At 35.7% G+C, this 14,476-nt stretch overlaps 1 protein-coding gene across 4 annotated transcripts in view; it reads left to right on the top strand.

The window, feature by feature from the left end:
* UCHL3 (ubiquitin C-terminal hydrolase L3) overlaps positions 1-14,049 on the top strand; it is a 43,877-nt gene extending 29,828 nt beyond the window's left edge. For 2 of the 4 annotated variants that reach the window (XM_030762626.2, XM_089899446.1), the window contains exons 6-9: positions 3,440-3,631; positions 8,377-8,452; positions 13,040-13,098; positions 13,839-14,049. In XM_030762626.2, the coding sequence (XP_030618486.2) occupies positions 3,440-3,631; positions 8,377-8,452; positions 13,040-13,098; positions 13,839-13,922 (411 nt within the window). In that variant the 3' untranslated portion in view covers positions 13,923-14,049. The other 2 variants (XM_022577026.3, XM_089899445.1) reach the window with 2 other exon arrangements.
* Positions 14,050-14,476: the final 427 nt, after the last annotated feature.

Genomic DNA, 14,476 nt, shown 5'->3' with positions numbered 1-14,476 from the left:
GTTGCAGCTAAAGCAGGGATTAGAGAAAAATCTGTAACATTAAATGCTTATAGTAGAAAAGAAAAGGCAGGGGTTAGAGAAAAATCTATAGCACTAAATGCTTATAGTAGAAAAGAAAAAAGGCTTCAAGTCAGTGATCTAAGTTTTTACCTAAAGGTAGCAAAAAAAAAAAAAAAAAAAAGACCAAATTATCCCTAAAGCACGCACAAGGAAGAAATAATTAAAAGTGAAAATCAGCGAAATTCGTTATTGTTCTAGAGGTCCTATAGCCAATGCAGTAAGGTGAGAAAAAGAAACAAATGGCATATGGATTGGAAAGGAAGAAATACAGATGTCTGTATTCACAGAGAGCATGATTTTTTTATGTAAAAAAACTGTATATTAAAAAATGGGGGGAGGGAACTGTGTGTTAATGTCATAAAAGAAAAAGGCTGTTGGAAATGCTCCAGGTTAAAGGATACTGAAGAGACATGACAAAAAAATTCAATACCTGCTCCCAGATTAGATCCTGAGGGGAAATGCTACAAAGGACGTGAATGGATCAACTGACAAAATTAAAATATGGTTGGAAGGTTAGAAGTCTAACGTGACATCCAACCTACACACATCGTAACACAGCCCATATCTATATGAAATTATGAAGGTGATAACTGCTGTTATAAAAGAGAATTTTCTTTTCTAATTAATTATTTTTGGCTGCATTGGGTCTTCATTTCTGTGCACGGTCTTTCTCTAGTTGCAGTGAGCGGGGGCAACTCTTCTTTGCAGTGCACGGGCTTCTCATTGCAGTGGCTTCTCTTGTTGCAAAGCACGGGTTCTAGATGCGTGGGTTTCAGTAGTTGTGGCATGTGTGCTCAGTAGTTGTGGCTCGCAGGCTTAGTTGCTCCACGGCATGTGAGATCTTCCCGGACCAGGGCTTGAACCTGTGTCCCCTGCATTGGCAGGCGGATTCTTAACCACTGCGCCACCAGGGAGGCCCCTGGTTCACGGATTCGTAACCACTGTGCCACCAGGGAAGTCCAAGAGAATTTTCTTAGTCTTAAGAAATACTGAAGTATTTAGGGGTAAAGGACCATGATATATATAACTTATCCTCAAATGGTTCAGGAAGAAAAAAAAAACAACTATGTAGAGAGACAGGAAGAGAGCAAGAGAGTGTAAGTACAGATGATAAAGCAAATCAGAATAAAATGTCATAGGTAAATCTAGGTGTTTCCTGTACTCTTTTTATTTTTGTAACTCCTTGTAATTTGAAATTTTTTTTTAAGTTTTAAAAAACATTCTTCAAAAATGGCAAAAGAAGAGAGCCATCATATTTGAAGTTAGAAATCACTTTTCTCCCAGTAAGCACTGTGAGGGATGAGGTAATGTCTGCTTCCAGAACAAAGATAAGTTTGCTTACTGCTTATTATAATACATCAGTTTCCCCAAGCCCAGTGTTCCTCTCCTATAATGCAGCCCATTGTGCGTGCAGCCATCCATCTGGGCCCTCTGTGTTGCCCTCATGTGAACTGACACTAACATAGTGATGATCGTGCTCCTTGCTGGGCTATGAGTAAAGTCCTTTGTCTCTGACACAGCGTCTCATGTCTTCTGCCAGCACCTAAGAACAAGTAACGGGATAACTTTTTAGATGGGAGGGGTAAAGTCAGATCCCAGACCTGATAGTCTAGTCCTCTGAACATGTCATCCTCATTCCTATTTTTGTCTTTTTTCTCACGCTGAATTCTTTGCTAGGAATACCTTTCCCATTTTGCCTGCCCAAACCTTATATGTTCTTTCAATGTATGCCTTTAGTTGTACTTCTGGTTTAGTAATCTCTCCTTCCCTAGATTCTTAGAAAATTTTTGTTTTCTCCACTACTCATTAGTCATTTCTTCCTCTCTTCCTTTACTCCATTTTCTTTCTCCATCCATTTTCCTTTTCCTCTTCCCCACTCTTCTGTCTTTCTCTTATTTAAATGTAATCAGATTGAATATGACAAACATGTTAGACTATGTGAGAGCAGACACTTTATTATATACACCTTTGTTCCCATATAGAGCAAAGTATAGGTTTCATTTATGTATTTCTAATTGACTGATTCTTACTATGAGCAGCTAAACTGTTCACAAACATGTTTTTAAAACCCTTTATTTTAGGTTATTGTATTATTTTACATAGATCAGAAGTACTAAGTAGGATCATAGGATTTTCAGGGTTGAAAGGGTCTTAGAAATCATTCAAGGAAAACCCCTTTATTTTCCTAAAGAAAATAGGCCATGGTTAGTGAAATCCATTATCACTAAGCAAGGACTTATATCACTATTTTTTTTTTACTTCTCACTATGGTTGTTAGTGATTATAATTTTATCATACTGCTTTAAACTCAGTTTCATGTGCTGGTGTTATTTATTGGAGGCGACAATTGTAAAATTATCATTTGGATTACCATTAATAAGTTAGTGTTTATTAGCATGTGCATTTTGTGGAAAACTCTTAGGTCAGATTCACCTTTTGTGGTACAATAGTGTTCAAAAATGTGACTCCCAAAAATCTAATTTTAAGAGGATTACTCCTCTGCTCATTGGAATCTGGTCTAATAAATTAGTATTAAAATCTTTTTCTTGGCCACTTAGGCTGTACACCACAGTTATTAAGATCATTGGATTCTAGAACTAGATTTCCTATATTTGAATCCCAGCCCTGCCACTTCCTGGCAGTGTGACCTGGGTTATGTTACTTAACCTCTCTGTGCTCTGATTTCTTATTTGTAAAATGGAGATAATTACAGTAACTATCTCATGGGTTACTGGGAGACTAAATGAATTAATACGTGTAAAGTGCTTAAAAGAGTGCCTGGCACAAAATAAGTGATACATATTTTAACTGTTTTTTTCTTTTACTAAAAGATGGCTAATAATCCATGATAGTTTCCATTTAACTTTTCAGCCTAAGTAAGAGGATAGTTTATGCATGGCATCAGCTTCTGAGGGATTTGTTTCACTCCTCTATATTTTGAAGTTGTTTTTTTCCTTAGTGTTTATTACTGCTAAGGAATTCTTTTTACTAGTGCCTGTTACCATACAGTTTTCTTTTACACATAATTCTTTGTATGTTTTGTATGTGTTACGTGTTTTGTGTGTGTGTGTGTTCTTTTTTTTTTAAACAGTTTGATGTAATAATTCCACCTTAGTGACTTTTAAATAATTCCATGAGTCTGCGCTATACAAATGAGGGTAGTTTAGATGTGCACTTAACAGAAGCTATGGAATATAACCTGATACTTTGGTTATATATTTCCACCTCACGTACCTTTAACTAATATTCATTTCTAAATTATGATTGATTAAAAATACTAGACCATATAAATCCAAGTATGACCATATGGTGCTTTTAAGAATAACTGATCTCCCAGTAACGTGGTCTCAGTAAAATGTTCTCTTTTTTAATTATGTAGTCCTCTTCGCCATCCTCATCACAGCCTCATTCTAGCCACTGCAGAGCGAAGGCCTCATCATGGTGTCACCATGCATCCCTGCCCTGGGCCAAACGTAACCATGTAGGCCCTGCAAAGGCTACCAGTCCATCTCTCCGTCTTCGTCGCTGGCGACCCTTCTTACGCCTACCATCTTTGGGTCTCCATTCTGTTGTAAGTGTAGTCAATCTTCCATCTCTTCTTCCAGTGACAGGGGCAGTCCATTTTTTCCCTTAAACTTCTTCAGTCTTCAAAGTGCTTTTCTCTTGGTTCATCAACCATTAGCTTTTTCTCCCCCAGTAAGACTGCAAGCATACCTCTATGTTTTGCAGTCCAGCTTGACTCTCACCAGTGCCTTGGTGAACATCCATCTTTCCACTCCATATAACACCAACAGGTGCCTGCCTTTTGATGAGTGCTGATCGACATTCATGATAATGTTTAAGTTCCTGTCAGTTGTTAAAGTGAATATGTATTCTCTTACCCTTCATCTTTCCAATTTCATTTAGTTGACTCAGGTCAACAAATGCTGTGTACTGTCTGAGTTCTTTGCCATCTCTTACTTTATTTTTTTTCACGTTTCTGAACATGACTTTAGTCTCTTGTCATGCTTTGGGGTTATTTTACTTACTCTATCCTTAATCTAAGCCTCCATGGTGTAGGGTGTTTCATCTAAGCTATTTTATTCCCTGAGATGGCTCAGGTACTTGGTTTAATCTTGATCCAATCTTCCCTGCCTATTCAGTTTCTAAAGATCTTTTCTCAAGTAGGAGGTGACGATTTTTCTCCTTGTGAATTGATATAGACTTCCCACAAATTTTATAATTTCTCCTTTTTAAGTTGATAATATTAGCAAACTGTTAAAAAGTACATTTGTTCTTGTAATTGTGCTAATTACCTAATTACCTTAAATGTTGAGGTTGATGATGCAATTCTAATAATTCTCATAATTGAAATAAGATGCAGGATGGCAACTATAGTTCTTTTCTTTCTGATGTTTTAGAAAATTAATGGTAATGGCTATAGCTTGGCAGAGCCTACCTAGAAATGCTACATCTGAAAGATTTGGTGTATGCCACACGTTTATAAGAAACTCGACACTTCAGTAAATCATCGTGACTTTTGAAGCCAGAGGAAGTCTGATTACACATACTTTCATGCTTAAAAAAATTAAAAGTTGGTGTCAGACATTCTTTCCTTCCCCTTATTTACTCTTCTAGAGCTATTCTCAAACTATGAGGTGGAGTCTTGGCACTTTTCCTTAAACATCTGCTTCCACCAAATATCAGTATAGTCATCAAAATAGCCTTTCGTCCGCAAACTGGTATCAACAAACCGGTGTCTCTCTATTTCATTATCCTCATTGGGTCACAACATGCGTTTGTCATATTTATCCATCTGATATTTATTGCTTCCCTACTGTGCCATACGCTGGCACAGTAGGAGATGCAAGTGAATTAGATGATCAGAGTAAAACCGTCATTTTCTAAATTCTGACTTGGGCACAGTTGATTCCAAATAGGAATAAATTCCTTTGTACTTAAAAAATATTCTAAGTATAAGTGAACATGTCATAAAAATTGGCATTCTCCGTTTTATGTTTTTATGTAATATTGATCTTTTCCCCATGTTAATTCCATTGCTTTATAGCTTCATAAGTGTTTTCATAGCCTAGTGGTTAAGAACATGGATTCTAGAATGACATTGCCTGGATTTGAAACCAGATTCTATCACTTACTAGCTTTGTGACCCAGAGCATGTTACTTAACACTTCTGTGCCTCAATTTTCTTGAGAGTACAATGGGTATAACTATATTACCTACCTCATATGGTTTATATAACAATTAATTGGTCAATTCTTATAAAGCACTTAGAACAGTGCCTGGTATATATTTAGCGCCACAATTATAAATTAAATTTAAACTGTTTTTTATAATTTGAAATTTTTATTTAGCATTTAGTTAATTTCTATCTAATTGATTTGTCACATCGTTTTTTTAATCCTTCAAGGTAATAAGTATGTTCTAAATTAAGAAACTTTGTAAAAAATAAGATATAAAAATGTAGGTAAAAATTATCTAATCTGTAGCTTCTGGTTTTTGCCTTTTGTTAGTTATTGGTCACTTTTTGAAACAGAAGACATACTGGAATTTGCTTTTTTTTTTGGCGGTACGCGGGCCTCTCACTGTTGTGGCCTCTCCTGTTGCGGAGCACAGGCTCCCGACGCGCAGGCCCTGCGGCCATGGCTCACGAGCCCAGCCACTCCGCAGCACGTGGGATCTTCCTGGACCGGGGCACGAACCCGTGTCCTCTGCACAGGCAGGCAGACTCTCAACCACTGCGCCACCAGGGAAGCCCTGGAATTTGCTTTTTATGTATTGTTCTTGTTTTCAGTGGAATAATGTTTAAGCAATTGCATAATTATAGATTTCAGACTCTGACTAATTGAAGTTGACCAAAGGAAAAGGCTTGTAATAGGTGCTGAGGTCTTGTGGAAGGTTTAGAAATTTTGAGCATTTATAATAGTTGGAAGGATTTTCATGCCCTCTTCGGTGTTTTGTATTTTTAGTATGCACTTTTGGATAAAAGGTACAATGACTCACAATTTTGAGTCACTAGATTTAGTGACTTCTTACATTTGTAATAATGTAGTCTTATAATAACACATAATGTTTATATGACACTTAACAGTTTACAAAGTAGTTTCATGCATTTCCTTTAAACCTCAAAACAGATAAGAAACCCAGTACTCATAGGGGTTGGGTACGTATTCAGGTCTCTGGTCTGGTTGTATTACTTTTATCTCTAGCATGGTTGTATTTACTGACAAAATGTAAAAACCAGAAGCTATTAGAGGTATTATTCTTAAGAAGAGATGGTGTTAAAATAAGTAATAATTTTAAAGACATAGTAGCTCAAAAGATTTTAAATATACTTTATATCCTATTGGAGAATTATCTTAAAATAAGTAAATCAAGCCCCTTTCCTAGTTGGATAAGGAATTTTTTGTAGTGTTCTTGTTATAGAATTGAATTTATAGTTTGTTGAATTGCCTAGATTTTACCTTGAAAAATTGGGTTCTCTCTGGTCGTTGGTGAAATGGGGGTATTGGATTGAGTGATCACTAAAATCTTTGATTCTCTGACCAGTAAAATAAGGGAACTCATTATGACTGTCTTTAAGTGTTTGAAGAAATATCATGTTCAAGAGGGATTAGACTTTTTTAAGATGATGGAAAATATTAGGAAACATTTTTTGCCTCAGTATGAGGGATAATTCTAACAAAACTGTCAAAATGGAATGGACTGCCTGAAAACCTAGTGGCAGTTCCCTGTTGTTTGCTGGGATACCACAAGATGGGGCTACAATAGAGAGCAGTCTAGCATTGGAGCAACAGTAAAACTACGTAACTGTGATTCCTACCAACTGTGAAATTCTTTAGTTCTAAGTTGAATTTAGGAAGAGCTAGTTTGCCACAGCAATTTATGTTGCGTTGTTGCCGTTCGTAATTCGAGGGCAATAATCCCTGAAGAATAATATGAGGTTAGATGAGTCACTATCTGTAAATGCTTTAGAGGCATCCAGTAAATCCAAGATAGTAATGTTTGTTCTGTTCCTTTCAATTTCTGCATCTGAAAACTTCGTATTACTTAAAGCTTAAAATTATATAATTACTTGAGGGTGAAAAAATAGAAATTTTAGAGTTGATACTGTTGTGTTACTTACTGGATATTAAATAATATGAGATATAACTTGATTATGCCTCTTTAAAACTTTTGCCTCTAAAATCTGTACTTACATTTAACAGTGATTATATTTCATTTCAAACCATTTAGATTTGGTATATAGCTAACACATATTAGTGTTATCTGTGTAGTTACTATATATTGTAAACAGTGCCAGTTTATCATGTATTGACTTGCATAAGTTATTTGAATGTCTAAGAAATGTAGCACAAGTTGCTCATGGAAATTGAATTTGGCAAGCTAAAAAAACCTAGGTATAGTTTTAATATCAAATAGTTCACTGAGAAAACAAGAGAAAAATTGTAGGCTAAGTTAAATTTTACTTTAACTTGTTCAAGTTACTTTAACTTGTTCCCTTTTTCTCCTTTAATCTTTTGGGCTATTTTCCTGCTTCTCTTCGTTTTTTTTTTTTTTTTGCGGTACGCGGGCTTCTCACTGCTGTGGCCTCTCCCGCTGCGGAGCACAGGCTCCGGACACGCAGGCTCAGCGGCCATGGCTCATGGGCCTAGCATGTGAGATCTTCCCGGACCAGGGCACGAACCCGCGTCCCCTGCATCAGCAGGCGGACTCTCAACCACTGCGCCACCAGGGAAGCCCTTCTCTTCATTTTTAAACCTTTTGAATCTAGGATGAATAAAAATACTTATTTTATTCTAAGTCTATATTGCATTTTTCAAAAAATGAGATTAAGGTTACATCATTAAGGGAAGAACTCACTTTCTTGATGTCCTAAAATTTAACTTGCAAAGAGTTTTTTTAAACTCTGTTTATGCTATTATTAAACTTCTAAAAACTTTATTATTTCAAATTTCAGAAATTAGACAAATTAGTTCATGCATTCATTTCATTCAGCAAGTATACACTGTATACCTACTATGTACCAGGTGTTGTGCTAGGTGCTGGGCTTCCAGAGTGAACAAAACTTTAGGTTAAAATCAATTGAGATTAAGAAAGGTGTGCCTTGAGTCAGTGTTTTCCTTGTTGATGGGCAAGCACATTTGTTATAAATGTAGGCATGTTCACTCTGTCCACTATATCAAAGATTAAGCCTTGAATTATATTGGATAAATATTTTTTCATGTCATTTGATATTATATGTATGTGTTTACATGTAGTTGATTGATTTGTTTGACTACTAATATATATAATATGTATTTTCCCCTCCTATTCCAGGCACCAAATATAGATGAAAAAGTAGATCTTCATTTTATTGCATTAGTTCATGTAGATGGGCATCTCTATGAATTAGGTAAGAACTATTTTAATTTATCCTGGGGAAAGAAATAGTAAATGGGGAAATCTGTATTTATGATAAACATGACTGTTGATATTTATTGTGTTTACCTAAATTAATTGATTACCATATAACATTGAGTTGGCATAATGGAAGTTTTCCATTTAAAAATTTTTATTAGAAAAAATAAATATGTTTTTGATGTTCAAGTAACTTATAATTCAAGAATTCCTGCATACCACCTTTGCATTTTAGCAAAGCAGGAAAATGCTTTGCTAAATCATTTAGGAGACTCCTGTAAATCACTTCAGCAGTCTTTACTAAATTTTTGAGTTGGTTATCATCAACATCTTGGATGAACGATCTTGATCCTGAAACTAGTTTTAAAACATAGCGTATTATTCATAATGACTAGTTTTTGTATTCAATAATGAGTATTACTAGTTTTCAGGCTTTTGTACTATCCCTTTGTATCACATCAGATTTTTAAAAAGACTTTACAGGGGTCTATGTTTTCTGGCAACAGTTCCCTAAGGCATGTGTCAAAGTAGCCATGATTAATTACTTGGTATTTTGGCCTATTCCTGCACTTACCTTTTAAAAGTTTAACTATAGGTGGACTACTTTAGTTTGTATTTGGAGGAGAGGATATTTTCATTGATAATTAAAGGATAATTAGAGGATAATTTTAGAGGATAATAACTCGAGGATAGTTTAAATTGATTCATTCAGGCAGAAGAAACTTTTATGATTCTTTCAAAATTGGTAGATAGTACTTATGAGTCCTTTTTGTCTTTCTCTCTGAGACCTTCTTTGATTAAAAAAGGCCGAATAAAGAAACAAAAAAGTGAAATCCTTTTCAATTTCTAGATACCATGATTTTTAGTTCTCTTTCTTCTCATTTGCTGTAAATATTAACTTTTCACTTTCATTTTCCTTAAAGACTGAAGAGTTCCAAAAGGACTCTGATTGTGACTGTAAATGTGGTCCATAAAATTTAGATGGATTTTATATTTGGAATATGGCAACAGAATCATACACTTCATTAAAAAGAAGTGGCTCTATTAAAGGGGACAAGAAAAGGAATGTACATCCCTGTGGGTCATCTACAATAGTAGAGTGATTTGAGTAGGAATCAAATAGTGTCGTCGGAGTATATAACAGACCTGCAGAGCACTTTGGAGCATATGCTTTGCTAATTCAGTCTCTAGAATCTACATAAAGATAAAATGTAATAGGGATTGGGGATTTCAAATGTCTGATTGCTGGAAGCTAGTTTCTGCTCTGAATTCTGAATAATAAAGAGTAACTAGTAGAAGTGGAAGTAAAGAGTGTGCTGAGACTTACAGACACATTCTGTTGGCTTCAAGAAAGTAGATTTAGGAAAGGCCAGAGGAGTGATAAATATCCATAACAAGAGACTATAAAAGTAATGGTGACTTTCAGAATGGGAGACTTCATAATAGAGCAAACAATAACATCTAAAAGATATTCAGAAGAAAAACATCTCTGATCATCTCATGGGAAGGAATGAGTTGTCTAAAAACCTCAGTTTGACTGATTAGCTAGCTTTCTGAGCTCAGAGACTAAAAGGGCAGTAGAAGGAAAGATGTGTATCCGGGATAGGCTACATATGCAGAATGGTTCTTTTTTGTAGCATGCCAAGATCAGCACCAAAGTATTTTAAAATTGGTTTGAACTAAGAACATCAGAAAAGAAAGGCAGAACTACTGAGGTCTTGTTTGGTTCAAGTATTCTTTAGCAGGAAGAATGATCGATGTTGCTGATAGAGAATTAGAGCCCTTTGAGGATTACATTCTCTAAATGAGTTTAAAGAATTTCAGAGTTCTAAAGAATAGCTGGAATCTTTGAGATGTTAGAGAGGACAGGGATGAATGCAAGACAAATGAAGATGGGCAGCTGCTGACTCATTGCAAGGGGAATTGGTGGTAGCCCTGACGCAAATTCCTAATAAAGTTAAAAGGAATGTTGAGCAAGAGGAGTATTGAGTTAGTGCATAGAAAACAGTGGGTAAGAGAGCAGCATATGGTTTTTAAGAAAAAAGTCATTTCTGGGCTTCCCTGATGGCACAGTGGTTGAGAGTCCGCCTGCCGATGCAGGGGACACGGGTTCGTGCCCTGGTCCGGGAGGATCCCACATGCCGCAGAGTGGCTTGGCCTGTGAGCCATGGCGCGTCCAGAGCCTGTGCTCCGCAGCGGGAGAGGCCACAACAGTGAGAGGCCCGCGTACCGCAAAAAAAAAAAAAGTCATTTCTAAATATCCTTATTTTAAAAAACAAGGCTATATAATTATAGACGTGGTGCAAGGTAATTTCTACAGGACAATTGTATAACAAAGGGTAGTGGTAGTCTTTAATGTATTCATTCTACACCTAATTGTAAGGTTAGCTGATGAAAGGGACTGAGTTATTCATCTTTCTATTCTCACCTCTTGTCCTTAGGGACAAGTTCTTGGCATATGTCCTTTTGATGTGTCCCTGTCATTCTTTTGAGCACTTTCTAATTTTCTAGTAGAAAAACATTTCCTGGTTCATCCTTTGTTTTCCGTGCCCCAGCCCTGTGTTCAGCCACTTCTCCAAGGAGCCCTGGTTCCTTTTATTGGAAAATGATGATTAGAACCAAGACCTGGGTGCTAAGTGTATTCATTGCTATTAAGATATCATTACTTCTAGGCTTTCTCAGAGGACAGAGCTAGGAAGTATTTGTCTGTATTATATACATAGACACATGTATGTGAATATCGATATACATGCACACACAATTACATCTGTTTTTCTATATATTAAAAAACATTTATTTACATCCACATTTATAATTCTAACCTAATAATATACAGTTTATTCTAGTGTTATCCATATTTGTGACTTCTTTTCTGAACATGGGAAATCTAGCTCTCATTATCCTTCATTTCTTTTCCGATTTACGCATTCCCCTGGTATATAAACAAGCTCTCGACCACCCCAGCCCAAAGCTCTGTTCCAGACACACTGCTTCCCGCCTCGAGCTGGCCCACTGATCCTGGCCTGGTCCCAGACAAAGAGCAACAGCTCGCCAAAGTGTGTAGCTACCTTCTTCCTGGCATTGTGCAAACTCCACCTGCCTCAGCCTCCTTGAACTCTGCTCTTTTCCCTCAGTCTCCTAAGTGAGGCTGCTGTAGGCTGCTTGGGTTTTCCTTTCCGGCACTGGCAGATAAGTGGATATTACTGTTAGGCTTACTAACAGTTCTGGGCTACCTGTTTCCCAGTCTATAAAACAATGGTTTCAGATATCTTGTCCAGGTCTTTAGTTGTTTCCGGTCGAAGGCCTAGTCCAGTACATTATTTCATTCTGGCTAGAGGTGGAAGTTACCTAATGTTATTCCTTGGCTTCCCACAATGAAGATAATCTAGCTTTCCTTTGTCACCCTCTTTACCTACCTCTCCCTCCCAATCACAAAATACATGGTTTACTTTCTCCTGTTCTTCCAGTGTTGTTATAGTTGTTTATATTCTTATGACTACAGAAATACTATTCTCAGATGAGCCATAGTCAATGTACTTTTCTTTTCAACTTTTTTATTTCTTCAGATTTCATAATTGTCCTGTTTTGCTTTTTGGTTTGGTTAATTTTCACTCATATTTTCTTTAAAAGTAGTATCTTTTAGTCCAGGTCTATCACTATGTATACATATTGATTCAAAACTTTTTATTATGTTTAGAAGCCATGAAATTACAGAGGGAGTTGTGTTTTATGGCTTGAACTTGATGTGCCACTTATAAAACATCTGAAATTATAGGCTTGTATAGAGAGTATCAGTTAACTTTGGGTTAGCAGGAGTTTATATAATTCTGGACTTTTTCGTTTTTCATAGTATTGAAAAAGTACTAGTTTATTCAAGGTGATACTGATTACTTTTGGTGGTCAGTAAAATAATCCTAGGTGATTTAGATTGTTGCTCTGTACTCCTACCTTGGTACACAATTAGTAGTAGTAATATATAAACCTTGTAGTGGCTTCCTTTCATTGGTATAAACATGTCAGTCTTACTTAGGAGCCTTCATCAGAAGGCTTTAAAGTGAAGAAAGAAATTTTTTATATTTCTGATGGTCATAACTTTTGAAAAGCTGACATTAATTTTGCATATTCTTTTTAGGAAATTAAAGCCAATAGTATATATTTCTAATAATGTCTGTTTATGAAGATAATATAGGCTTTCAAACATGGAAACAAGGTTCTAAATAACTATTGGTGTTAAAAATATTCGTAGGTAGCATACTTAAAGTGTTTGTTTTAGGATATATTATTTTATCTTTTAACTTTTGCCTCACTGTGGGAAGAGGAAAATGGATGTTGAAAGTACATTATCCTGTCATTCTTAATTAAGGAGGACTAAAGAGATAGGATAACTAAATAGAATATGTGATTCTTGATTAGATCCCACATAAAACAAAACAACATGGATAAAGGATATTTCTGGGTGAATTGGAAAAATTTGTACGTGAAATACATGTTGTTAATTGTTTATAGTATTAAAAAGAAAGAAAGAAAGTACATTATCCTATACAAACAACTAACCATTCACCTGTTCATGTATTTTCCACAGATGGACGGAAACCATTTCCAATTAACCATGGGGAAACTAGTGATGAAACTTTATTAGAGGTAACAATAAAACTTGTTGGCCCACCTTCAGTGTCATTAATGTTCTTGTTATCTTTAAAACATCTCTAAAGATAACTGGTATAGGACTTCCCTGGCAGTCCAGTGGTTAAGACTCCACACTTCCACTGCAGGGGGCAAAGGTTTGATCCCTGGTCAGGGAATTAAGATCCCGCATGCCACGTGGCATGGCAAAAATAAATAAAAGATAACTGGTATAACATTTTTCTGTATTTCTCCTTATCCTGGCTCTCTTGAGAAAATCCAAAAAGAAAAATTTGAACTAGCGTTAAAAATCTACAGCAAATAAAGAGGTTTGCAGAGCTCTTTGTGTGAACAGGTATCAAATTTGAAAAAGACAAGAATAGTATTGAAAGAGATGCACATCATATCCCATATTTCATTAAATCCAAGATACTATCATTTATATCTTGATCTTAGAGATTTTTAAATTTACAAACAAATTTTATGGCTTAGAATCAATAAAATATGTAATTTTCATGTTAAAAGTTTCTTAAAAGCATTTTAAGAAAGAACACTTAGCGGATCTTATACTTTCGTACTAATCAAATTAAACCACCAGCCATTCACTCTTCTAGTGTCCTTTAAGTTATTTTTTATTTGAGAAAAGAAGTCTGCAGTGTAAAATTAGTATGGATTAGGAAAACGTGAAACATTTATTTATCAGTTTTAAGTAAAACACGTTTTTAAATTGAAAGATTATGTATCTTTTTTCCCTATAGGATGCCATAGAAGTTTGCAAGAAGTTTATGGAACGTGACCCTGATGAACTGAGATTCAATGCCATTGCTCTTTCTGCAGCTTAGCTTGTCCAGAATGGAAACACCAAATACTGTATTATTTGCAACAAAATTAAATTTCTTCTGCCATACACTAACTCAAAAATTTTGATATTTTCATTAACTTGACTGATTAAACTTTATGTGAACTAAGCTTTGGCTTAATCTGTGTTTTATATTATTTTTGCCTCAAATTAAAGCTGCAGTTCTTCCGTTTCTTTCTTATGAAGGATTTACCTTATTGGATGACTAGCTGTATCTTTCTTACTCTCTTTGAATTTCATGGGAGATTCTGTATTGGGACACAGGCACAATTTCCATCTGCATAGTATGAACATATATCATATATTTATTTAGCAAACATTTGGTTAGCATCTACTTTTAATGAGCTGAACACTGTTCTAGGCGCTGGAGTTACAGCAGTGAACACTGTGGGCAAGTTTCTTAGTCACGGAGCTTATGTTCTTGTGAGAATAGACAGATGATAAGCACATTAATAAGATACATACCAATAATGACCGCTATGCAGAAATTAAAGTCGGATTTGTGTTAGAGAGTGACTGAGTGGATACTTTAGATTT

Source organism: Delphinapterus leucas, chromosome 18 (genome assembly GCF_059928025.1).
Source record: "Delphinapterus leucas isolate spDelLeu-1000000601 "Yukka" chromosome 18, BTC_Dleu_Yukka2, whole genome shotgun sequence".
Taxonomy (NCBI): Eukaryota; Metazoa; Chordata; class Mammalia; order Artiodactyla; family Monodontidae; genus Delphinapterus; species Delphinapterus leucas.
The sequence above is the reverse complement of the archived record's forward strand: the minus strand, read 5'-3'. Positions and strand labels throughout refer to the sequence as shown.